Source organism: Leucoraja erinacea, chromosome 26 (genome assembly GCF_028641065.1).
Source record: "Leucoraja erinacea ecotype New England chromosome 26, Leri_hhj_1, whole genome shotgun sequence".
Taxonomy (NCBI): Eukaryota; Metazoa; Chordata; class Chondrichthyes; order Rajiformes; family Rajidae; genus Leucoraja; species Leucoraja erinaceus.
Window position 1 is genome coordinate 13,096,454 of NC_073402.1, and position 27,706 is coordinate 13,124,159.

At 40.9% G+C, this 27,706-nt stretch overlaps 1 protein-coding gene across 1 annotated transcript in view; it reads left to right on the top strand.

Moving 5' to 3' along the window:
* Positions 1 to 27,706, top strand: part of csmd2 (CUB and Sushi multiple domains 2) — a 577,487-nt gene that overhangs the window by 280,031 nt on the left and 269,750 nt on the right. The window contains 4 exon segments of the mRNA XM_055656152.1: positions 1,855 to 2,057; positions 12,006 to 12,197; positions 23,208 to 23,346; positions 26,348 to 26,535. Of these exon segments, the coding sequence (XP_055512127.1) occupies positions 1,855 to 2,057; positions 12,006 to 12,197; positions 23,208 to 23,346; positions 26,348 to 26,535 (722 nt within the window).

Here is a 27,706-nt window from a genome sequence, read left to right on the forward strand (position 1 = left end):
AAAAGAAGGAAGACAATATGTTTGATCTGTTTGGATAATGATTTGCAATAGTGAAATGTTTTACCACAAGTATTGAAATAAGAAAAAAATGTTGAGTAAGGATCGATGGAAAACAAAATGCTCATGTTTGAAAATATATGTCATTTACCGGAAGGTAAATTACATATATTTGGGGGGACTGAAGTATTGTTGTTTCTCAGGCAGTTTAGAATATTTGGTGGAATATATGGGGTGTTCCTTGTAAAAATATGTTTTTATTTGGAGAAATAATTGTGACTAAGACCTGAATTTGTACTTGGGCATATTCATAGATTAGTCATTTCCATTTGTTTACATTATTTGTGTGGTCAAGTTTGTTTGAAGATAATTCAATTTCCTTATTTATCACTTCTGCATGAGTGAAAAGAATAATGACGATTCCTGGGTCATTGCACATCACTCAGAAAAATTCCAGTTTGTTATTTAAAAAAAGCACAGAATTCTGAAATCAGCATCTGCGGAGACAAAAAAATCAAAGTCAACATTTTGGGTTAAGACCCTGCATCAGGATTGAGATGGAAGAGGAAGGATTACCAGTATATTGGTATTGGTATTAGCTTATTAATGCCATGTGTACTGGGACACGGTGAAAATGGTGTTTGCATGCTTTCCAGTCAATTCATACCCTGCATGAGTATAATCAAGTAAAATATAAGTAAACAGGTGGTGCAAAGAGAAAAAAATACTAGTGTTGAATATAGAGTTACAATGTTATAGCATTATAGCTATAGAGAAAGTGCAGTCACAAAAAAAGGCAACAGTGAGATATGTTTGAAAATCATGAATTTTAGATTATGAGAGGACTGTTTAGTATTCTGATAACAGTGGGGAATACGCTGTTTCAGAACCTGATGGTAATGTTGTCATTTCTACCTGATGGAAAAGGGAAGAAACAGGAATGACCAGGTGCAAATGGTCGCTGATTATGTTGGATGCATTCCCAATGCAATCTTTTTCTTGCGTATGGCGTGCGCAGCCTAAAGTTGTAGGACAATTTGTTCTATTTGATCATATTTGATTGTGCACGCCAGGTTGATTGCATTTGTTGAAATAGGGCGAACCACGTGAAGGTTGCAAACCCCCACCCCCCCCCCCCCCAATGCAATGTGAAGTGTATGTGGAGATGGACACTAGTCAGTGACAATGGACGAGGCTATAACCGCAACTCTGCAATTTCTTGTGGTCTTATAGCAGAGTTCTTGCCAAAACACGTTGTGATGCATCCAAAATGGATACTTTCTTCAATGCAGCAGTAGACGTTGGTACTTGGCGTTGCCCGAACTTCCAAAGTCTGAGGAAGTAGAAGCATTGATATTCTTTCTTGGCCTTAGCTTGAATGTGGTTGGCCCAGGACAAATTGTTGGTGCACACCTTTTAAAATCTAGAGGTTGGTGGTGTATGAATGCAATCAAAAGCATAATCGGAGTGAGCAGTCGTGGATTTTCACTCGGTGTGTCATAAACGTTTTGCTTTGTCGGCAAAAAGGAAAGTGAATTCTTCTCATTCAATCAGGTTTTAACTACAGTAAGTTTAACTGTTTGGAACATATATTGTAATCTTAATTATGGGGCATTCCTTTTAAATATCAAACCTGTACTCTTCGTAGCACAGCAAATTATCATGATATTGGAGTTCAAATGTAAAATACTGTTGCTGCATGTTAATACTTGCAATAAATAGGCGATGGAGACATCACAGTAAAAGTAAAAAACCAAGGTAACGATCTCCACCCAGAAAAGTGTGTACCAAAAGTGTGAAACAAAAATCAGAGAATTCCCCTCAGAATGATCTTGTTTTGTTATTTTGTTTTCTCAGCATCCACTTCCTAGTTTTCCACACAGAAGCTATTCATGACGTTCTGAAGGTTTGGGATGGACCACTGGAGAGCGGCATCCTCCTGCGGGAGATCAGTGGCTCTATGCTGCCCCCCGATATCCAGAGCACGTTCAATTCCATTACGCTGCAGTTTGACACGGATTTCTTCACCAGCAAGCAGGGCTTCGCCATTCAGTTTCAAGGTATGTGCGCATTACAACGAGGTTATCAACAGCATCACCGGACACAATAGTCACTGGTTTTCAAAATGTATTAATTTCTCTGGTTGTGAGTACGGTTGCAGAACCCAGCCTTTATCTCCTGTCTGTAAATTGTTCTTTAGTAGGCGATGGTGAGCTGCTTCTGAAGCTACTTCAGTCCTTTTGCTGAAGGTTTTTGGGTAGGGAACGGTGACAATAAATAGACCGGCATGTGTTTAAATATCAGGTTGTTAGGAATAAAGGAGAAACTTCTGGTAGTGGCGAATCCATACACAAGTTCATAAGTTTCAGGAGCTGAATTAGGACATTCGGCCCATCAAGTCTACTCCGCCATTCATTCATGGTTGATCTATCTTTCCCTCTCAACCCCATTCTCTTGCCATTTCCCCATAACCCCTGACACCCTTACTAATCATGAATCTGTCAATCTTCACCCCAAAAATATCCATTGACGACCTCCACTGCCATCTGCGGCAACGAGTTCCACAGATTCACCACCCTCTGACTGAAGACTGACAGATTCACCACCCTTTGACCTCCTCATCTCCTTTCTAAAGATAAATATTTTTATTCCGGGGATGTTGCCTCTAGTCCTAGATTCTCCCACAAGTGGAAACATCCTCTCCACATTCACTCTATCCAGGCCTTTCACGAGTTGCCGCTGTCCTCTGAGATTGTAGTGATCATGGGATTAGAAGGCGTTTTCAGAGTACCCTCTGCAAATTTTGAGCAAAGCTTTCATCAGATATTTAAACATTTATCTTTACTAAGTAGTAAATGATCATTGAAAGGAACTGACTTCATTATTCAAGTGGCTTTTTCTTGTTTAATATTTGATGTACTCTTATCGAAGAATCTCAAAGAAGCATTAAAGACTGTTTCTATCCACTCTTCTTTACCTAAGATTAATGTTAAGATAAGAGTGTGGCACAGTGGCACAATGGTAGAGTAGCTGTCGCACAACACCAGAGACCTAGGTTTGATCCTGACCTGGGGTGTTGTCTGTGTGGAGTTTGCACATTCTCCCTGTGACAGCGTGGTTTTTCTCTGGGTGGTTTTTCCTCCCATGCTCCAAAGATGTGCAGGTTTGTCGGTTAATTGGCTTCTGTAAATGCCCCCAAGATCAAACTAATATACTGGTGATCGTTGGTCAGCGTGGGCCGAAAGGCATGTTTCCCACGTTGTATCTCTAAACTAAACTAAACTAATAACTGTAATCCTTCAGCGAGAATAAAAACATGCTGATATTTCAAATGGAAATCGGAATTATAAGTGTGTCACTTTCCAAGATTGTAAATTAATCTGATGAGATTTGCACTCTCTGATTCATTCAATAAGCATAATAACCAGGTTGATTCCAATTAACTATCTTCATTTCATCATTTTATAAAGCATCATTGACTTTATTACTTCACAGTCTTGCTGAGCAGTTACACTCATATTTTATTTAGCATCGTCCATTCTACCTATTTTAAAAGCTTCTGACTGTATAGTTACATGTAGAGCCTTGGTTGATATTTTGAGTAGTCATTTACTTTTGTTCGAAAATTCTATTTGATATGAAGGAATATGAAGGAGATGCAGGACACTTCCCCATTGAAACACATCCTGCTAGAACATGGATTCTTATATAAGATACAATATTTGAAATGTCTTTACTATACTCAAGCTAACTACTTTAATATATATTTTTTGGTTTTATTTTATTTTAATATTGTTTCTGTTAAAATCGAAATCAATGGTCTTTGTAAGCACTGTGTGAAAAGCACAAAGATTTCTCTGCACAAAAGGAACTATGATGATTGTCAGTTTGAAAATTCAGAAAGGAACTTTTGACCATGGCAAACTTGTGGTTGAATTCCAGTCTTAAAAATTCGAAGAACTGAACACATTTGAAAATCCAAAGATTATGATCTTCCAACATAGTCACGACAGCTCGCTCTGTCACATTTCACACGAGTTTACACATTGTTTAAACCTTGTTTAAACTACATTTAGCTTCAGACTCTTTGACAATGAAGGAAAATTATTGGGATGTTAAATCCTTCATCTGTTTGTGACAGCTGTCAACTATTTTAAACTAATGCTGTCCTGTTCAACATTGCAACCAAAAATAACCAAAAAAAATATTCCTGATCAAACACATGGCGAATTTTATACTAACCACCACAATTATAATTAATTAATTATTTGTGAAGTAATTTCCATATATTTTGGTGATACATCACCCAGTCTTTATGCTTGCATCAGTTGTGATATGATAATATTCATGTAATATCTGACTTTGTGACGCGAAAAACAATCAAACGTTGAAAGAGGAATTTATTATCTGGTTTTAGTAATGTTTGAAAATGGAATTTTCTGTTTTGCACTCACAAATTTCCCATCTGATTGGACTCTGAGTTGGAATATAGAACAGTGCAGGCCCTTCGACCTGCAATGTCTATACCGAACATGATGCCAAGACCATCGCTTATCCAGCTGAACGGAATCCAAATCCCTCTAATACCTGCACATCCAATATGACTGTCCAATAGTAGTTTAAATGTCACTAACGTATCTGCTCCAACAATCACTCTGGCAGTGCATTTTAAGCTCTCACCACCTGAAGTGTTATACAACTTTGCCCATATCACCTTAAAGCTGTGCCCTTATGTTAATCAATAATCTTTCACTGCCCCACTCTCCAACTTTGACAATAAAAAATTCATGCCTAAAATGTTTTATTTGGCTTTTTTTTATTTGGTAGTTGGTTTTCAGAGATATCTGTGCCTTTCTTGCATTTGATACCTGGCCGTTTTAGAGATTCTTGAATCATTAATGTGTTAATGGTCTTCCAATCTCAAATTCTGCAAGGTTGCAAGCAATATCGGGGCTTGTTTCTACCTCAGCACTCTGCTCCACTGTTACTCTATCTCTGGGTAGCCCTCCAGACTTTGTGTTTCCACACTCTTTACATTCAAACCTCAGAGGATCTGAAACTAATAATTTCCCTGAAATCATTGGAGAATTTCAGGCATCCCTACATATATTGTGTCTACCGATCCCAGGCAAATGCACTCTCTATAATCTTGTATTTCAAATCATGACAGATAAATCAGCTGAACATTACATGTGCACAGGTAGACACAAAATGCTGGAGAAACTCAGCAGGTGAGGCAGCATCTATGGAGAGAAGGAATGGGCGACATTTCGGGTCAAGACCCTACTTCGACCCAAAACGTCACATGAAGAAGGGTCTCGACCCGAAATGTCACCCATTCCTTCGCTCCATAGATGCTACCTCACCCACTGAGTTATTCCAGCATTTTGTGTCAACCTTTGATTTTACCAGCATCTGCAGTTCTTTCTTACACATTACATGTGCACAGTTTAGGCAGCTGGTAAAATCCAAGGAAATGCCCAGCTACTTGATCAACTGGATGTTTTCAGATTCTCAGCCTCTGTATTATCTGCTGACAGACTACAATAATGCAATCCATTTAATCATCAATTTCTCAGAACTAATACATTTTAGTCTTCTCAGCAATCCCCACATAACTACTGGTGATTATTTTTGCAAAGCACGTTTTTACATCTTGGCTGCAAACAAAAGTAGCCTCTTCATGCACACCGACTGATCTTAAAATTAGAATTCAAGTATGTCGAGCTTCTTGAGTAGAGTTTCAATGAATATATTATTATTATTTTAAGCAGTGTTTTGGAAGCCTTCATAGAACTGATAATTATGGTAATGACCTGGCGGTTGAGTTGGATAACCTAATTTTGCAGAGTAACAATCATTTAATATTCTAAGAAACATGAACTTGCATGTGCAGTAGATTAGAATATAAGTAGGTGGAATGTGTTAGCAAATACTTGTGTTTGTCAGGAGTGCTAAAAGAATACATTAATTAGTGTACTGCACTTTTTTAGAAAGCTGTTTTATATATTTGTATGTGAACCTATATTCTGAACCAAAACAATGATTCTGAAGTTGCGGCTCCTGCCAAAACACAGGAAGGATTATGAAATCAAAAGATTGACTGAAAAGTTAAGAGGATTTAATTGTCCTCACCTATTCTATTACAGAACCCATTCAGCACTATTGTTTCAATTCACTTCAGCCCAAATTTGCCTAAGTAAGTCTCAAGGGAAATACAGTACAAATCAACGAGCTTTAAGTTGATACATGAGAGAGAAAATGCAGTTTAATCGGAATTGAAAGACGTGTTCTAGGTGTTTACTGATGCTGAAAGAACTTTGCACTATTGTGTGTGTATAAAGTGAGAAGTGTGATATTGTACAAGATGCTCTAATCCGTCTTTTGAGAGCATAGCGGACCTTTCCCTTTGAAGGGAGAGGCGTTACTTTGGCAGCAGCCAATATCCACAATCGGGGAAGTCTACATGATACAGATATATTCTTCCAGAGATGTTGCGCACAATAGTAGGTCCTATAATGAGCGGATCAGAGCAGAAACTTCTGTCAGCTCGCATGTTTTATTTATGCTGCACAAAGGAATATATTCACAAACCCTTTGTGCATGGATGACAGAATCATAGAAATAGATCTGGTCCTCTGAGCACAGAATCTGATAATGCAAAACGTTGATTTGATGCACATTATGCCCCTTATATTTTAATAACTAAAAATCTATTTACTGGCAAATGGGATTAGTACAGATAGACAGATACTGTAGATACTTGAAAGTCGGCATTGATTTGAAGGGCTGAATGGCCTGTTTCAATGTGGGTATGTCACTCGGAATCTATAGACAGGATAGGCTTTCATAAGGCTATGCTTCTCCACAATTTATAGTAGACTGACCTTATCTGGCAGGGGAACTTTTAAGCATCATAGCCCCAAATAATAGGATGATCATCTCTCTGACCAGCCTACTGCCCAATCTTAATGTCTATGTCCAACTGCAAGCCCTGAAGATATCACCTCTCACTCCTGCAGATGCCTGCAATGAAATTCTTCCGTGTATATGTCCCAAAGCATTGTCCATAGTAAAGTATTGTTTTAGTGGTATGAAGCACAGAATCTGTACATGATATCTGAGTAACATCTCTTGAACTTATCTTTGGAGGCCAACTTCAACGCAAATATATTTTGCCTACCCATTTGTGTGAGCTGTTGCAAAGCAAACAATGCCACGACTGAGCAGAATTTTCAATTAACAGTATTAAAGAAAAAAACATCCTTTAACTCTCTTCCTTCTGAACTATGCTATTCAACTCTGCCTTCCTTTAAAAATAAATGTCTAAATTAAAAAATATATATAAGCCATAATGTGGTATTGGCACAGATCTACTGGCCAGCAAGCTTCCAATCTTACTGTTTGCCAGATGTCAAAGGCTACTGTTACTTGCTGGGCCTCCAGGCATAGTTTTCCTCCAGAAGGCAAGATGCCAAGTTTCATGAACAAGCCTTGTGTAGTGCAGACTCCCTAAGTGAATATGAAAAGCCTGACACTGGATATTTGAAATCTGGTTGATTCCCATTCCTGCTCTATTGCCTGTTAACCATTTTTGAATACTTTCAAAAATCTATTAAAAACTATGGACATTTATTTTTTATCTATGAAAACCTAAATATGAATTAATAGAAACACTCAGAAATTGGGAGCTGACCAATTCTCTGGAGTGTCTTATTTAAAGAACTAGGTTATAATCTACAGCCCATGCCTTTTGCACATTACCATTGAAAGCAAGAGATTTTGGAATGATTTTTGGATTATCATTGAAGACTTGTGTTATCATAGGGCAAGCTGACGATAAAATGTGAAGGAGCACTTTACAATGAGGTGAATGCTCAGTCATTTTCCCAGGGTAGAGGATTAAAAAACTAGAGAGCATAGGTTTGAGGTAAGGGGGGATATTCATGGGCAGAAATCCCAGGGCGGACAGGGGGGACACGTGCTTGAGAGGTGGGGGACAATTCCCCCCATGTTTTGCAATCTGGACTTGATCAGATGATTTCTAAGGGCTGAATCGGCCCGTTTGCATGGCCTTTCAGCGCCCGGCGCGGCTTAAAATGAAACTGCTGCATCGAGGCGATCGAGACTCCCGATGTTGAAGTCCCTGCCGGCTGATGAAAGCCCCCGTGAACGGGCCGATTCAAGCCCCACGATTTGGGGTGGACGAAGCTTCTGTTGCTCGAAGCTTCTGTTGCTCAAATTCAGAGTCAGTCACCAACCAGGTCAGCTTCCGATGTTACTGTCCACAGGGCCCACGGCCGAAGCCTCGCATGTTTGCGCATGCGTGTGCGTGTGGCCGCCATGAAATTGTGTCCCCCCCCCCCCATCTTTTGATAGCGATTTCCGTGCCTGGATATATTTAAGAGGGATCTCAGAGGCAACGTTTCATTCGGAGGACAGTACGTACAGATCCACCACTGATTTTCAGGCACCCTTGGTTCCAAAGGCTTGCTGCATTATCTGTTTTGCAAGAGCAACAGCGCTCAGGAGGGGCCTAGATACCGGCCCACAGTGTAGGCCTTACCTATGGGAACAGATCGGCTCTGGCTGGGCCGGACTTCCAGAGCCCTGGCCACAGGGAAGAAATTTGACCTGTCGTCAGTCGTAGAAGTTCTAATGAGGTCAATCTTTTTTGGCAAAGGTTGGCATTTCTTGGAAATATGAAAGCATGAATTCTTAAGGTTACTCTACAACATGAGTTGGTCTGAAGATTAGACTGTCTTGGGGAAGTGAAGGCAGTGTTGAGTTAGGTAGTTTGCTCATTTGCTTACATAGAAACATAGAAACATAGAATATAGGTGCAGGAGTAGGCCATTCGTCCCTTCGAGCCAGCACCACCATTCAATATGATCATGGCTGATCATCCACACTCAGTACGCCATTCCTTCTTTCACCCCATATCCCTTGATTCCATTAGCTCTGAGATCTATATCCAACTCTTAACTTTCTGTGGCAGAGAATTCACCAGATTCACAAATCTCTGGGTGAAAAAGCTTTTCCTCATCTCAGTAATAAATGGCCATTCCCTTATTCTTAAATGGTGACCCCTGGTGACTCACAAAGCACCATGTGCTGGAGTATGGCTGAGTTGACCTGAGAGTGTCAAATTATGGCAGCCCCAAGTGACATGGTCCAAAATCCCTTGAATGACAAAGAGGATGGCAAATAGGGAATAGGGAATGACAACCTTGAAATGCCTGTGATGCAGAAAAGATGGCTTCGTAACAAACTGATTGAATCCAATGAAAGGCATGATGTGACCTTCCAATCATTGTAAACATGATTTATTCTTTCCTAAATCAATTTTAAATCCTAGAGCACTGAAGGAAATGTTCTCTGCATTATGTTTATGAGGCACCATGAATATTTCTCATATTGCTTTCAAATACAAAGGGCCATTTAGCCCATCGTAGACACAAAGTGCTGGAGTAAATCAGCTGGTCAGGCAGCATCTCTGGAGAAAAGGGATGGGTGACGTTTCAGGTCGGGACCCTTCAGTCTGAAGAAGGATCCCCACCTGGAATGTCACGCATTATTTTAACCAGAGATGCTGACTGGCCTGCTGAGTTACTCCATTACTTTGTGCCTGAATTCAGTATGCACCAGCATCTGCCTTTCTACATATATAGCCCATCATGTCGATATCTGCTCTCAGTGCAGTCCCATTGTCTTGTCCTATTCCGCAAAATATTTTCTCCCTTGCACGCTAATTAAATTCTCCGATTCTTTAATCACGGCCTCTAATACACTGCCTACCAACCAGCAAGTCTTTGGGGTCAGGGAGGAAACGCGAGTGCCCGGTGGAAACCTATGTAGTCACTGGGAGAACGTGCAAATGCTGCAGAGACAGCTCAGAAGGTCAGGATTGAGCACCAGTTTCTTGGACTAAAGACAAAAACACACTCTGCTCCACAGGGAAATGTGAAGAATCTTTTTTCAGGACAAATTGTCAGGAAAACCAGTTTGACAAGTTGATGCATCAGATTCGACAATAGACAATAGGTGCAGGAGTAGCCCATTCAGCCCTTCAAGCCAGCAAAGTGATCATGGCTGATCATCCACAATCAGTTTCTGCCTTCTCCCCATATCCCACAACTCGGCTATCGTCAAGAGCCCCATCTAGCTCTTTATTGAAAGTATCCAGAGAACTGGCCTCCACCACCCTCTGAGGCAGAGAATTCCACAGACTCACAACTCTCTGGGTGATAAAGTGTTTCCTCATCTCCGTTCTAAATTGTACAGCAATGAAACTTAACGTTGTAGTGAACCATCTGAATCTTCTCCAGATTGCTGCCTCACTGCAAACTCAGCCATGTATACACATGGAGAAAGAAAAGGAAAGCAATAAATGAAGTTCACAGTAGTATGATGTGTTGGATATCTTGCTTACCAAACCATCTGTATATAAAATCATTTATATTGTGTTCTCGACAATGTGTGCTTGCAAATGGTGTGCCAGCTGTGACTGATTAACTCAAAGATGGACCATGCCTGGTGTTGGGATTCATCTCCGCAAGAGGCTCGACCAGCAGGAGCAACAGCTGCAAGCTACATGAACAGAGGCTTAAAAATCCACCAGCAAATCAGCACAAACAGAGCTGGAAAGAACCAACAACTGTGCTAATCTGTGTATGCAGTGTGGAAATAGCAGAATAGGCACGGGGAAATAGTAAATTTAATAAAAATAAATGCATCCTTTTTCAGCTAAAATCGTCCTTTGAAAAAGCAGGTATATAGTTTTCTATAAAAATAGTTCTGTGCTTGACCATCTTGAGTTGTGAACACATCCATGAAAATTCAAAAGCACAACAGGTGCAGCAAAGTGGCGCAGCGGTAAAGTTGCTGCCATTCAGCTCCGGAGACCCGGGTTCAATACTGACCATGGGTACTGTCTGTACAGAGTTTGCACGTTCTCCCTGTGACCACCAGTTGCCAGAAAATCTCTGGGCGCTCCGTTTCCTCCCACATTCCAAAGATTACATTCTGTAGGTTAATTGTCTTCTGTACATTGTAAATTGACCCTAGTGTGTCGGATAGTGCTAGTGTATGGGGTGAACGCTGATCAGCATGGACTTGGTGGGCTGAAGGACCAATTTCCATGCTGTATGTCTGAAGTCTAAAGAGAACTGTGACCTCATTAGGATAAAGAAAAATACGAATTTGATACCACCAATTTCCCAGACATTTAATTGCATTACACTTTACGTGAAACCAGATTGAATTGGGTTTTTTTGCAACCATTTCATGGCAGAATTACATTAATTGAAATTTAACTGGGCAATTCCATTTTGAGCACAACCCAAGTTTTATGTCAAGGATGCATGGAGTGGTGCCATTTCTTATACATTCTCCTTTTTTGAAACATTGCAGGTGAACTTGGTCTATATTATCTGGTCAATGCCCACCGACCCACTATTAGCTGTGTGAAATTCTTATGGATGAAAATCAAATGGGAAACAAATAGATCGTAAACTGGTTATCACACAGAAACACACAACATTGGAATAAGTGGGTCTTATTCAGGTTGAAAATATGGAACCGATGGGCGACCTCAGGAATCTGTTCTTGGCTCTCAATTTCATACTGTTTATTTTAATGTCTTGGTGGAGGGCAGGAGAGGGTGTGCAGATTTGTAGGACAATTGATCGGTAAAATTGTAAATTGTCCCTAGTGCGTAGGATAGTGCTGGTGTACAGGGATCGCTGGTCGCCATGGGTCGTGGGCTGAAGGGTCTTAATCTAAGCTGTATCTCTAAACTAAACAAAACCAGTGGCAAACAATCTGCTCCAACATAAATGAGATGATAAAATCAGTTATCAATTTTAACAACCAGTCTGTTTGTGGTGTACATTTGCCAAGGTGTAAAAGTAGATACAGTAGTTAACAATTATGCGGGATAAATAGTATTTACAATAATTGTTGTGGTATTTTGGTTTAAGATATTTAAACACTGCAAACTGTTCTAGTTTCCACAGCTACATCATGTAATGATCCTGGATTTCCTCAAAATGGGAGTCGAAGTGGAGACAGCAGGGAGCCCGAAGATTCCATTGTATTTCAGTGTGATCCTGGCTATGCCTTGCAAGGGGAGTCAACAATCACGTGCGTGCAGATTGACAATAGGTTCTTCTGGCAGCCTGACCCTCCAGCATGTATAGGTATGGATTTTTATCAGCTTTTGTGTATTTCAATCTATTGACTGGGGTTTTTTTACCTGACATTTGTACCAATGATTCCAACATTGAAATGTATTTTTTTCCAAGCTAATGCTATTTCATTTTTAAAAGGATTAACCTGATAATGAAATTTACGAGTCGGAATGATCAGTGAAAATATTAGTGTCTTGAAAGGAAGATCATGCTGCTGAAAATATATGCCTATTAGCTAATTGTTAATGTTAAGGAAGTGGTGTAATATACATAATGAGAAAATCAAGTCTTTGATCTCTTTAAGTGAGGTTTGTTGCTAATAGCATCCTCATTAAATTGAATGCAGCAAATCACAAACAAAACTAAAAATAGCCTAACCCCATCTACTTTAATTATTTTCTGAGTTCTATCCCAGCCTTCTCATATTTGTAGACTTATGGGTCTGTCCCACTTAGGCGATTTTTCAGCAGTCTGCCGGCGATTGTTAAGTTGCCGACAGTCGCCTGAAAAACCGGGAATTGGAACGGCAACTGTCGGAGTGGAACACACATGCACGCACACACACACGCCAGGGCAAGTGGGGGAGCACTGTGTAAAAAATTCCCACGGTGCAAAGCCAAGGTGATACAGACACACACCATGATGAGCAGGTCATTAAGACAGCTAAAGCACAGGGTATGGTAAGTCCTTTGAAAGAGGGGGGGGAGAAAGGGGGGAGAAGGAGTGGAGACAACTTTTAAGAAGCCAGAGATACACGGCTGTGAAGTTCGACGGACATTTAACATTACCAGTCGGTTCCTTGGTTCTGAAAACTACTGCTTACCTTTTTTTTCCCCCCAATGAGCCAATGAAATACACCAGTCAGCACCGGCTCCAACCCACGAGAACCTCTGAGAACCTTCGACCTCCTGGCGACCCACCTACGGCTCGAGAATTCTCGCTAATCTCCATAGCGGCTTCATTCTAATTGCTGCTAATTTTTCGGCATGTTGAAACATTCTCGGCGATCATATTGAGGTCGCGACTTGTTCCCAAAATGTGGGAACTCGTCACGACCATGAAGGCGACTCCCCGGCAACCACCCGCGAACTTGTGGAGACCATGTGGCGACTGCAAAGTCTCCTGCAGTCGCCTAACAAGTCGCCTAAGTGGGACAAGCCCAGAAATGCTCCATCCCCCCCGTCCGTCCAAATCTGTTTCGCTCATAGAGAGTCAATTTTCCCCTTTGCCTGTTTGTTGGAAGGAATAGTTTCATGAATTAGGAGATTTATTTTCCAATCTTGCTTGCTTCATTTTTAAACCAGCAATGCTTTGGGATTTGTTAATTTATTCATAATTACATCTGTAAACGCATCAAGTTAGTTGCATTATTCCATTCCGATTACACAAATTTAAACAAATCTTGAATTAATCTTCCAAATTACACCTAGAACATTGTTTTGGGCTCTTGGGATCTTTTGGGATCTTGTATTTTCTTGATGGTCTTCAGCTATTTCTGAATAATTCATGTTAATGTTTATATACTAATAATTAAATGTTCATGCACTAGTATTTGTGAGATGGTAAGGTGTTCTGTGGTTTTGTAAACTTCATTATAATTCCAGAGTTCGTGCATTAAAAAAAAGTACCGTATTTCCCGGCAATAAAGACGCACCTGCGTTGAAGATGCACCCCCATTTTGAGTCGCTCAATTTTGAAAAAAGGCTGGTGGGACAGGATGAAGGGTTTGGTTGGGGTGGGAGATTGCAACCTTCCTGTGGTCCGCCCTGTTTTGACAAATGCAATCAACCTGGTGTGCACAATAAAATAAGATCAATTAGAACAAGTTGTCCTACTGGGAAACTCCTTGAAGGCAATGAGGACTGGGGAGCCTCCATATTCGTCTGTCGCACAATGCGCTGTGTGGTTCAGGTCTGAGACACGTGGACTTCCTGGCTCAGGGACATCACATAACGGGGAGAGAGAGAGAGATGGAGAGAGCCCGGGACGGAGCAGCCAGCTTTCCGCCCAGTAGCTACCCACTAACCTCCACTGGTTGCGCCTGTGCTGAAGGACACCGTGGCTGGTGGGCGAGCGGGCCGGCAGAAGGTGCTGAGGTAGCGGCTGGCTGGAGTAAAGATGAAGAATCTCGACCCAAAACACCACCTATTCTTTTTCTCCAGAGATGCAGTCTGACCTGCTGTGTTACTCCAGCTTTTTGTGTCTATCTTCTGCTTGGTGATGGGTCTACTTCAATCTGAGCTTTTTTGTCATCCATGTATTGTATACTAAATTATTAGTACTGCTTTGAGGGCTGTTTCTGATGCTTGTCTTTGTCATCAGTTTGGTTATGGGATTTGAGGCAACATCGTTCTGCATCCTTATATGTCAGTTAGCTGAGTGATTCATGGAACTTGTGCTTCCTTCAAATCTACAGCCGATGAAAGCAATATGCTGAAAGCATCATTGCATTCTGATAATGGTTGTGCATTCTGCTTTCATTGAATGTGCTTTAGATCTCTTCAGGACTTGACCTTGTTATCAGCGTGGGAAGAATGGAAATTGGAATTGCAACCTTGCCCATGGCATATCTTTCAGTTTATCATTAGGTTTGTCAGCCACAGGATTGCCATGATGTTCTAGTATTATGTTTGCAGTAGATTTCCTTCCTACCTTAATTCTGGCTGTTCCGATGTGTTTGATGTTTCAAAAGGCATTTATAGTCAACCTTATCTACATTTGGAATAGAAAAGGTTCAATGTTCTACAGTTTTCATTCTTCATTAAAGACATCAACTAATTACACTGCAACATATAGGACTTTCACTTGTTTTAAATTGGAGAAATCCTTAAAGAGCATAAGTGCGCTATAATGGTTCTTTATTACCACATGTGCCAAGGTGCGGTGAAATTATTTTTTTGCATACGGTTCAGTAAACTACCACCATACGTAAATACAATCCCAGATTGAGTAACAAAGTGTATTGAAATAGTCCACCGAGACCATATACAAAAGCCATATACAATAGCCCACAGAGACCATATACATAAGTCACCTGCCTCTCTCACTCATTCCCAATCTCTGAAGGAACTGTTTTTAGTTAACCTGGGAATATGAGCATAATGTAATGAATGCTTCAATCCCATGCATGTTACATGTAGAGACAATATAGCACATAGGGTTTGCTTGCTGACTGGAGTTAATCCAGGGTAAGTCATGGAGTCATACAACATAGAAGCCGACCCTTCAGCCCACCGGATCCTCACCAACCATCAATAACCCACTTTCTAATAATCCTATATTAATCCCATGTTTTATTCTCCTTACATTCTTAATACCTCCCCCTGACACACCAAGGGCTATTTACAGTGGCCAGTTAACCTAAACTCCTTCAAAATGTTGAAAGACGGAAGGGCACCGAAAGCGAACCTCGGCGATTGTCGGGGGAAAAGGGAAAACTCCACACAGACAGCACCTGAGGTCACGGTTGAACCCAGGTCTCTGGAGCTGGGTAGCAGCTCTACCAGCAGTGCCATTGTGCTCTAGGTTCTTTTTGACTCGGCTTCTAATTAGATTTGTCTAATTGAATAATACATGAGTACCGAATCACAAGTTTTATCTCAGCAGCTAACAACCCAGCTGTATGAATATCTCCAACTTCAAGTAACCCTTGCATTTCCCCTCCCTCTGTCCCTTCCCCACTATAGTTCTCTGACTGGTTTCACTGTCCTCCTGATTAATTTCACTGATTGTGTGCCTTGTTGTCACCTTCCCCTCAACAACCAATGAACCATTCTACATTTCCTTGATCACCGTCTGCTTTGATCTGTCATTTTCACACCTTACCCTTCCATAACTCTAGTTTCCCTCTCCTCTGACTCTCAGTCTGAAGAAGGGTCTCAACCCAAAATGGCACCTATTCCGTCTCTCCAGAGATGCTGTCCGTCCCGCTGAGTCACTCCAGCGTTTTGTGTCTATCTTCAGTTTTACCTTGGGTTTCAAGATCAATTGATATTTTTATTTTAACTGCCTTGTTTGATGGTACTTTCTCTTCTGAGTTGAACCACTGTGGGTAACTTACTGGATCTGGATTCAGGACAATATCTGGTCTGAACAGAGCCATAATTATACATTTCTCCCAGTTTCTCCATCTCTGCTGCATCTGTTCTCAAGATGAGGGCTTTCATTCTAGGACTATGAAATGTCCTCCATGTTCAGGGAACATGACTTCCCTTCCACTGTGTTTGATGAAGCCCTCTCTCCTACCTCCCCCAAAACAGACCAAAGATAGACTTCCCCTGGTCCTCACATTCCCCTCTTCTAGCCTTTGCATCCAACACATCTTCTGTTATTTCCACAAGCTGCTTCATGATGCCTATCTTGTATATTCTATGTTCTATTATTCCATCCTCCTCACCCCTTCCACCTTTTGCAGGGACCACTCCCTCTGTGACTTCAAGTCCACTCATCGCTTTGTACCCACCCTGCCTGACCCTGACACTTTCCCCTGCGACACTTGTTCATACACCTGCCTCCCTCACTACAATCCAGGGATATAAACAGTGTTGCTTTTATCCAGTTATTTCACTGCTCCTTCAATTCCCCAAGCATGATCAAGTATTAAAGGAATTCAGGATAATGCTATTAGATATATCTAGACCTTGCTACATCTATTGATGGATGTTTGCTCAGATTAATTAATAGTCATCAGTTTAAAAGCAGAATAAAACTAAGATTAAACTGAAGAGAGACACAAAGTTCTGGGGTAACTCAGCGGGTCAGGCAGCATCTCGGGAGAAAAAGCATGGGTGACGTTTCAGGTCAGAACCCTTCTTCACACTGGACTACAGATTGAGTCTGAAGAAGGGTCCCGATCTGAAACATCACCCATCCTTTTTCCCCAATGATACTATCTAACCCGCTGAGTTACTCCAGCATTTTGTGTCTATCTAAGATTCAACATTTTTGCTGGTTAGTGACATGAGTCAATTTAGCGTAATGCTTGTTAAGGGCCTGTCCCACGAGCATGCGACCTGCATGCGGCAAGCGCAACCTAAAGGGCTTGCCCCACGAGCATGCGACTGCATGCGGCAAGCACGAACAAACCAGAAGCGGTGGGCGCGTGGAGGTCGAGTGAGTGACATGAAGTTTGAGCGAAGTCCGCAGGTGGCTGCGGGCCGGCAGGCCGTTGCCACGCAGAATTTTTGTACACGGTCAGTTTTTCGGAGCCGCTCGCGATGTCGGGACCAGCTCCGCACAACTCCATACAGCTCCGGCGATCGAAGTGGGACCGGCCCCGCGAGGCCATACGGCTCAAGCGACCACGTTAGGTCGCGCTTGCCGCATGGAGTCGCATGCTCGTGGGACAAGCCCTTTAGGCCGCGCTTGCCGCATGGAGTCGCGTGCTCATGGGACAGGCATTTTGAGAATGCCTCTTTGAGAATGATCACCAGTTCCTTGTGTCAGTAATGGACTTGATTTTATGATTCTAGGTGTATGCTATCAGCTTCAACAAAACAATTCTATTTTCAATAATTCTTGCTTGACTGACAGTAAATAAGGATATTTTCGAGTCGCTCTTTCTATTTCCTCTATCTTTGCCCACACTGCTTCCAGAAAATAGAGCTGAATGCTTCTGGTGATGAATTGCACTTATCTCCCACTGCGGCACGTGAAATATGTCGAGTTTCTGCAATTCCACTGCATTCTCCCTGTATTCATTCTACTCACTTACATTGAAGGGTTTTTTTCTAAATATTGTGTCTGCCCCAGGATTTTCATTCCAAATACGATCATATCTGATCAAAGACTGAAGAAATTGCCTAAAATTGCAGGTAACTGACAGTTTCAGTTAAAAGTTCACTGTGTCAGTTGCTATTATAATTACTGGTGTTCTGCGAAACAAAAATTGTAGCAATTGCTGTCACAACACATTCTCCCCTTATCACCATTCTCAGACAAAGAGAAGATTAGAACACAAAAGTCCAAGAATGCTGACTCAATTTAAAACATTGAGTTTGATGCTTTTCTTCACTTAGCAGTGTGAGGGATATGGAACAATGGCTAGTTAGTGGAGTTGGTGAACAGATTGCCCATGATCTCACCGAATGCTGGAACAAACACAGGGGATGGATGCAGGCGATGGCTATGTTAATTTATCCACGTGTTCTTCTGTCTGCAGCTTTCACTTTAGTTTAGAGAAACAGCAGAGAAACAGGCCCTATGGCCCACTGAGTCCATGTAGACCAACAATCCCCGTATATTATTCTACACACCTGGGGCATTTTACAATCTTCACTGAAGTCGATTAAACTACAAACGTGTACGCCTTTCGAGTGTGGAAGGAAACCGGAGCACCCGGAGAAAACCCTCGTGGTCACGGGGAGAATGTACAAACTCCATACAGACAGCACCCATAGTCAGGATTGAACCCGGGCACTATAAGGCAGTATGCCATGCTAGGAAACTATCATGATAGGGAACTGCAAAGATAGCAATTTAACTGGCAATACTGGATGCAATTTAAATACAAAGAAAAAATATTTATTTCCTCATCCTGCTCAATATTTCATATAAAACTTGCTACTCGACCTGCGAAAAACCATTTGCTAGATGTCTCACTGCTCCTGTGGATTCGCCTACTTTATAGCTGTACTGTTCTGCTATTTTTAATGCTCATCACAATCTGTTTTTTTAATTCAATCGAACATCAGGGCCATTTCAAAAGCAACACCAGTCACAGCTTTCAAACTTGAAAGTAGAATTTTTCTTTACTTACAGGTCAATTCCGTGTCTTGCAATTTTGTTTAATTTTATCAGATTTTCTGCAATACCTGATTTTTTTTTTAATCATCAATGAAAGGTTTGATTGTGTGGTTTACCATGAGAACACTTTGAAAAATCTATTGCCATAAGCATTGCTACCAAGCTAGCTCAATGATTACTACTATACACATGCCTGGGTACATTCAGCTGTGACGTATAAACTATTTGACCTGCAGCAACTATTGGACTGGCCATTTGCAAGGTCTCTGTTATTTTACTGCACGTGAAACCCCAAGATGTACAAGAGATAAAATAATCTGTTCTGCCACAAACCATTGTTACTGCAAAGGTAGCAGAGGTAGGGAGGTGGAGCAACAATCAGACAAGGTGAGAGGTTTTGGGAGTACGGTTGTGCAGGGTAGGATGTGTGGTCTAGAAAGCATTGTAGGATTGTGCAAGGGCTAAGGAGAGTGTGGTCAGGGTGAGGGACACAAAATGCTGGAGTAACTCAGCGGGACAGGCAACATCTCTGGAGAGGAAGATTGGATGACATTTTAGGTCGAGACTATTCTCTGTTGCTGGACAGTGAATTTTCCAGACGTGTGAGTATTTCAATTGTATGTTGCAGGAAAGGGTTTGCATTGGAGTTGCTGATAGAGTGAATCAGGGTTTGAGTTGCTGATCGATTGTCCAGATTGCTGTTAGTGGCGTGGGATTCAGGATATCAGAAATAATTGGGAATGTGAGGAGTGCATCGAGCAAGGAGGAGGACAGCTTGGATTCTGCCTCAGCAGCCCATATACACAATGCTGAATCAGCACCATCCTTCCAATTAAGACTTGCTTCAGTGCTTTCAATGGACCTCATTGATGCTATAATTGTGCACAAATGTCCTCAAATGAATGTTGCTTTCCACTTGACAACATTACAGATTCCTAACAGCTGGGGCATCACGTGCATAGATGTGCTGGCAGCAATTCTGATCCATGATCTTCTTCCCTAACCTGAAAATAACCCTCTAAGCTCAAAAGTTTGGGCACTTCTGCTGTACCATATGGTCCTCTTTAGGAATCATTGTAAATTGGTTGTCAGCTGCTGCACTGCAGCAATTTATCAAACAATGGTCGGCATCAAGCACACCCCGGTCACATTCATTCCTTTCCAAGTTTCCAATTCTCAGCTGCCCACAACATTGTCTCGCCACTGGAAGGGCACCATCAATTCTTAACACTTGCTTTACTCAGCCCTCCCCTCATTAAGGAGTTGAGACTTTACTTTAGACTTTTGAGATACAATGTAGAACCAGGCTCTTTGGCCCCCCAAATCTGTGCCAACCAGCAATCACCCTGTACACTCACACTATCCTACACACAGGGGACAATTTATAATTTTTACTGAAGCCAATTAGCCTACAAAGCTTTGCGCCTTTGGAGTGTGGGAGGAAACCGGAGCACCTGGAGAAACAATGAGGGAAATGTGCAAACTCCATACAGATAGCACCCGGATCAAACCCGGGTTTCTGGTGCTGTAAGGCAGGAACCCTTCGGCTTCGCCACTATGCAGCCCTTTCGTGGAAACAGGCCCTGCAATCACCCGTACACTAGTTCCATCCTATACAATCGGAACAATTTTACAGAAGCCAATTAACCTACAATCCTACATGTCTTTGGAATGTGGGACAAAACTAGAGCCCCTTGAAAAAAAACCCACATGGTCACAGGGAGCATGTATAAACTCCATACAGACAGAACCCATAGTCGGGATTGAACTTGGGTCTCTGATGCTATAAAGCAGCAACTCAACTGTTGTGCCACAGTGCCTCCACTGTTCCTCATTAGATGCGAACAGCTCAGTGGCATTCTGAGCAAAATTAACGAGTGGATTTTTGCCATGGACTCGTATCATGGATTGGAATTACTTCTTAATATTTGCAGAAACTGGAAAGATGACATTTTTTATCCACTAAATATCTGGGCTGAAATTGAAGCAGCAATCAATGACAAATGATCGGTATCTCTATTTGAATCTGTAATCTGCAGTGAAGATGCTTGTCAACTTGTCTATATGATTGTGTCAAACTGAATTGCAGGACGTCATAAATTTGCACATGTTGATTGAAATTGAATGATGATTGCACAGGCCTGCATGCAAGAGATGAGCTAGCTGAGTTATTTGGCAAGTGAAATTATTATAGGGAGATATCTTAATGTCATTTTGAGTGTTGGTAAAGTAATTTACAGAGAGCTTTCTGCATTCCAACATTCACTGATTATATTTTGAGATATCTTAGAGTGATTTCAAGATAAATGTGATGAAAGGTTTGTTCTTCTCTTCGCACACAGAATAATGCCTTATATAGAACGTCACTTGTGTAATTTAAAATTGTTTTTAATATTTCAATCAGCATTTTATGAAACTTAATGATCTTTTTATTAAAATAAGTATTATAGGATTTAAATGTTTTTGCAGATGTTGCAAAATTACTTATTCTCTGTTTTTCTCAATCGCAGGTTAAATGTGTTTAGTTATGTACACAGTAAGCAGTTTGCAGTGAGGCAATCATTTTAAGTGCTAAAGTGACTTAAACATTTTTTTGTTAAATTATTTCCAGAATTATTTCGGGTGACAGAACACAGTAATAGTATTGCTGCATTACAATTTGGTGGACCTGTATTTTATCCTGACCATGTTTACTGCCTGTATGAAGTTGCACCTTCATCCTGTAACCACATGGGTTTAAGCTGCTACAATTTCCTCCTAAGGAAGTGTTTGCGAGTCAATCAGTGTGATAGATTATCAGCTACTGTAGGCAAAATAATAAAAGAAGAGATGATGGGCACACAGTATAAGAGATAATTCTTTTTGGGTGAAGACGGACAAAAAAAGCTGGAGTAACTTAGCAGGTCAGGCAGCATCTCTGGAGAAAATAAATAGGTGATGTTTCGGGTTGAGACCCTTCTTAAGACTGAGAGTCAGGGGAATGAGAGATATTGATGGTACTTAGGAGAAAGGGGAATGGAAATTTTGATTTAGGGTTTTATGGCAAAGGAGAAGGGGATGGGACTGATGGGACTGTTTTAGGGAGCTGGCATTTAATTAATGGGCTGAATGACCTCCATCTGTATTAATTTGATTAATTTGGCTCAAAGACTTTGGGCAACAATTTCATCCAACCATTGGAATTTGCATATAAATCTGAGAATTTGCCACATTGATTTTGTGTACAGTTCACAGTTTGCCGCGACTGTGCGGGACTTAGTTTGTTTTTTTACTGCTGGACATAGAGTGGTAGATCTTAATCCCACTAAATGTGGCTGAAGTGAAGCCACTGGGAATGAGATTCTTGATGATAGTCTTCACTGATCCAACACTAACTCTGTTGGGAGGCTTGTGAGGTACTAATTATGGTGGACATTTTCTGCTTATGGCAAACCCGACCATTCATTGCAAGGGACAGGTTTTTTTAACTGCTCCCTACAGAGGTATCTTGTCTGAGGATATCCCCATTTGTCAGCATTTGACTTTCTTTTGTAAACTAATAAGCAAGATAGATTAAACTCCAGGTCGGTATGGGGATATTCATTTAACAACTACTTTGTGATTTACCACTAAAGAGGTTGGTGGGAAACAATAGAATTGACATACAGAAGATGTGAACAGTTTTCAGAAGCAGTCTGCAATAGAGCCTGGGGTCCTAATTTTGTCGATAATGGCCCTAGTGGTTTTTTTGTAACTGCAATAATATATCCTGAACAATACAGCTTGCTGGGCATGCTTGTCACTGAGCAACTAACACTCACTCACATAGTCACACACATACTCTCACACACATACTCTCACATTCACACTCACCTGCACACTCACCCGCACACTCACCCACACACTCACGCACTCTGAAACACGCTCTCGAACACACTCTTGAACGCACACACACACACTCTTTCTCTCTCTCTCAATCCTATAAGGCGCTGAAGGGCAATTAGTGCCCACGGATTTAGTTAATTAATTGCAGCATGCAAAGAGACTGCCTTTTCGAAATGTTATGGATAGTTGCCATGGAAAAACCAGGGGAAATAATTCTTGCACAGGTAAAGCCAGCTGTTGATCTAGCGGCCTGAATACTAATCTGCACTAAAAGTATGAGCAGCCTAACTTGAAATATCGTGGTGAATCATTACTTAAAATGTTTTACTTTTAACCCAACAGTTTGATTTTTACTCATTTAATGAAGTTAAGGAGACAATCTAATCCATAATTCCTGCTCATTTTCCCCAGCTCCTTGTGGAGGGAATCTGACTTGGCCCACGGGAATCATCTTATCTCCCGCTTATCCAGAAGATTATCCTCACGGCAAGGAGTGTGATTGGAGAGTGACGGTTTCACCTGATTATGTTATTGCCCTGACATTTCAAAGGTAAGTCGTGAGGTAATTGTAAAAGGATACAACAATTGCTTGAGGGTTTAGGAATTTATTGCAAAATAGAATGTGTTTATTTTCCGAAGAGCCACGTGGGCACTATGAGAAAAATAACATTATTTAGTTTAGTTTAGTTTCGAGGTACAGCGCGGAAACAGGCCATTGGCCCACCGTGTCCGCGCTATCCAGTGATCCCCATACACTAGCACTATCGTTAGGTATGTTACAAAACCTACCTGAATCGCCATTGGGAATCTGCCCTCAGCCATGTCGGCGATTTTGGCGCTGTTTGGAGGGGGCGGGTTTAAAACGCGATTTTTACTAGGCTGTACTAATCGCAGATGTTCAGCCTAGTAAATCATTAACGAAAAATCGCTGCAAGACCCGGTCGCAAAAGGTATTATTAGTTTTATAGGCCTCGATAATATAGTTATGATAATTTTAAAATTACTGTTTTATTCCGCGACCTCTCGCAGCCCCAGGGTTTTATAGAGCAAACAATTAAAGGTATGTACCTTATTTTTACATTAAATGGGGCATATATATAACACTGTAATTAAAACCTATAGCGAGTGGTTCATTTGGGATATCCCGCAGTATTTTTCTCGGCATTTGAGGGCACTAATCTAGCGCGCTGTCAACATTCTAAACCAGCGCGTTCACAGAAACCCACTGGAAAGCCGATTTAAATGGGCATTTATTTACAGCAATTGAACACTAAATTCCTTCCATTTGGCCTATAAATTAATGTAAATTAGATATAAAAATCATGTTATATTGTGAATTATTTGTGAATAATCTTTGGACGCTTAGGCTATTTAAAAATGTTAATCTTTCCTTAAGAAATGGCCTGTTGACTATCCAAGATCACAGCTTTTTTGTAATGTCCATTGAAAATCAATAGGGAACAAGATGCTAATTTCCGAGTATGAAAATGGCCATAACCTTTTTAATACTTGGATATGAAAGTGTTGTGATAAACTTACATCATCTGATGAACTGCAGACTTTTTTTAAAATCTCATTGTGTAACATTGACATCGTCCACCATTATCTTTATTTTTTAACTAATTTTGGGGGTACGGAAGGTAACCGGAGGACCTGTAGAAAACCCACATGGTCACTTGGAGAACGTACAAATTCTGTACAGACAGCACCCATAGTCAGGATCAAACCCAGGTCTCCGGCGCTGTAAGGTGGCAACTCTACCACTACTTTCTTTGCTGTGATTTCTATTAAAGTGAAACATTAGATTTATGTTTTGATAAATGCATCAGATGAACTGCTTCTAAAATATTAGACAGTCCACCATTATTTCTTTTTTCTAATTTATACTGGGTACTGAAGACGATTGAAATGGACAATTCATTGTAGGAAATGCATGATGCAATTTGGATCAGGTGCCCAAAGTGCCACTGCAGTGCTTTGTCTTTTCTGTTCATGTTAAGTATTTCAAACACCAGAAGCAAAGTTCAATACAGCTACATGACCCCATCATTAATTTAGCACATACGCTGAAGAACAGATTCCCTGCTATGTACAAATTCAGTTTTGAAGATAAAAGGGACCATCTCTATGTCACATCTAGATGTAACATGCAATACTATTTATTAAAAAAAATTAATGAATGCAAATTCAAGGGCGGCACATTGACACAGTGATAGAGTTGCTGCCTTACAGCACCAGAGACCCGTGTTCGATCCTGCCTATGGGTGCTAACTGTACGGAGTTTGTACGTTCTCCATGTGACCATGTGGATTTTCTCCGGGTCCTCCGTTTCCTCCCACACTTCAGGGGTGTAGAGGTTTGTAGGTTAATTGGCTTCTGCAAATAGTACATTCTCTCTAGTGTGTAGGATAGTGCTAGTGTACGGGGAGATCAGTGGTCGGTGTGGACTCGGTGGTCCAAAGTTCCTGTTTCCACGCTGCATCTCCCAAAGTCTAAAAAAAAATCAAAAATGTCTGCAGAAATATAAAAAGGTTTAAATTGCATGTTAAAACATTGTTCAGATATACAAAGGCGTGGTTTTAATGACCACAGTCCTGTCATGCTGGTTTTCAACATGCTAATTAAGAACTGCCACAGTAGTAGTTTCCTAGGCAGCTGGAGGATGGCACCAAGATCTTTACACACCAGGAGTTTGCGTCCTACAATGCTGTAGATGCCACATGCATTATCTCCTGCTGAAACCTCACTAAACATTGATTTGAGCAGTATAGTGTGACCCCTAGTTATTACTGCCATGTCAGACTTGGGCAAAATCAAAAATATCACGTGCAGATAGCCAATATTTCACCAATTTGTGTCCTGCAAGTTATTAGAATTGAATAAAATAAGCTAAAATTCTAACCTATTTGCGAACTTCACATCCTGTAATTCTTTGAGCGTTAAAACAGGACCCCAATTAAAGTGTAAGGACCTGGAATAATCTTTGATTGTATTTGGAGACTTTCATGTTGAATGGCTCTTTCTCATCTATTTTGCCCAATGGATGCAGAAAGGTGTATATTGAGAGATGGTAAAAGCATTTTAAGAGTTACTGCATCTATTTTTTCCCCAACAGATTTTTGAATTGTGTCACTGATTGTGAAAAAAGAACCACAGTCACCCTAAGCGAGATGTATATCTCAACCCCACTCCCATTTTTATATCTTTGGATGGAACATCATGCGAAATGACCAAGTTTTAGTTTATTGGAGTGAATAGTGTCCAACAATGGTAAATGGGAAAATTAATAAAGGCAAAGATTCAAATTAAGTTTCTTCCCAAAAATGCACATGTCTTATTCATGGTAATCCTGACAATTGAATAAGGCAAATGGTGAAAGGGTAATGTTTTTATGTGTTGTGACAGCTAAAGATTAAAACATCTGCTGCTGGGATTTTGGCCTAATTGTCAAACACAAATTGAATCATTAAACAGACTTCTAAAATATCCCAGTTATCTTTGAGTTAATTTGAAACATTATGTTGAATGTTATCCCTTCTCATTGCTTTCAGCTTCAATGTGGAACCGGGCTATGATTTCCTTCATATCTATGATGGATCAGACTCTCTCAGTCCTCTGATTGGGAGCTTCCAAGGCATGCAGCTGCCTGACAGAATAGAGAGCAGCACCAACAACCTCTTCCTGGCCTTTCGGAGCGATGCCTCAGTCAGCATGACGGGATTTGTCCTCGAATATATGGGTAAATAATTTTCTTCCAAGCAGATTATTATGTAAGAAATAATGAAAAAAAGTGTTGCTTGTACCAAAATCCCGTCGACAATTAAGATGAGGGCAACTTTGCATTAAAAAAAAAGTATCTGCACTCACCTGAATTCATTATTTCCCTTAAATTATGTGTACATTTAAAAATAATACTAACTGCAAACTCTGGGGTATGAATAGTATGTTAATCACTCTTGAAAGAAAGGGAGTGGTAGAGAATGCTTGTGATATCCACCTGATAAAACAACTGTGTAGGAGAGAATTGCAGAAGCTGTTTTATACCAAAGATACACACATCGTACTGGAGTAACTCAGCGGGTCAAGCAGCATCTCTGGAGAAAAGAAATAGGCAATGTTTCGGGTCGAAACCCATCTTCAGAGTGAGAGTCTGGGGAGAGGGAAACAAGAAGCATGAAAAGGTTCAGAATAAATCAGAGACGGCACCAATGACCATGGCCTGGTTTCTCTGTGAATGAAGATGGGAAGGTTGTTGTGCCGGTATAGGATGCTAAAGCTTGGTGGACAGGGAGAAAGAAGAACAAACTTAGAATCTAAGAAGGTAAGTGACACAATGATTATTTAGCCTTCACTGAAAACAGATTGTTCTTTGTTCTCTTGGGTGAGGATTGATAATAGACAAAGTCAGGAAATAAATCCTTGCCATTAAACCATTGATCTTTTTCTTAAACTGCTGCAATGGCTTTCAATCAGTTAGGCATTCAACCGATGTAATGTCTCTGATGACATGAGATGGGCAATAGGGAAACAATGCACCAGTGGCATGTTCATTGAACGTACAAGAAGCAAGTCTCCTATTTCAATAAGAACGATTCAGAACTGGGAATGGCCCATTAACAACCATTCTGATCCACTTGCTTTGTTTCAAATTGCTGGAGCTTTCATGAATTATATATTTGACTTTCTGATGGTGATGACATTGAGCCAGATCATGATGGACCCGTCCTGAACCTTACATTTAGCCCACTCGTGATTGTATTTCCCTTTTGAGTTCATGCAGTTCCCAACAAACTGCTGGCCTCACGCCTATGATAATTCTGAGTGTGATTGGTGAGGGGCAGCTAGGCCGCTGATAGAAGCAATTGATTTAAGAGGTATTTTGGAGACATTTGAACAACATTTAAACAATT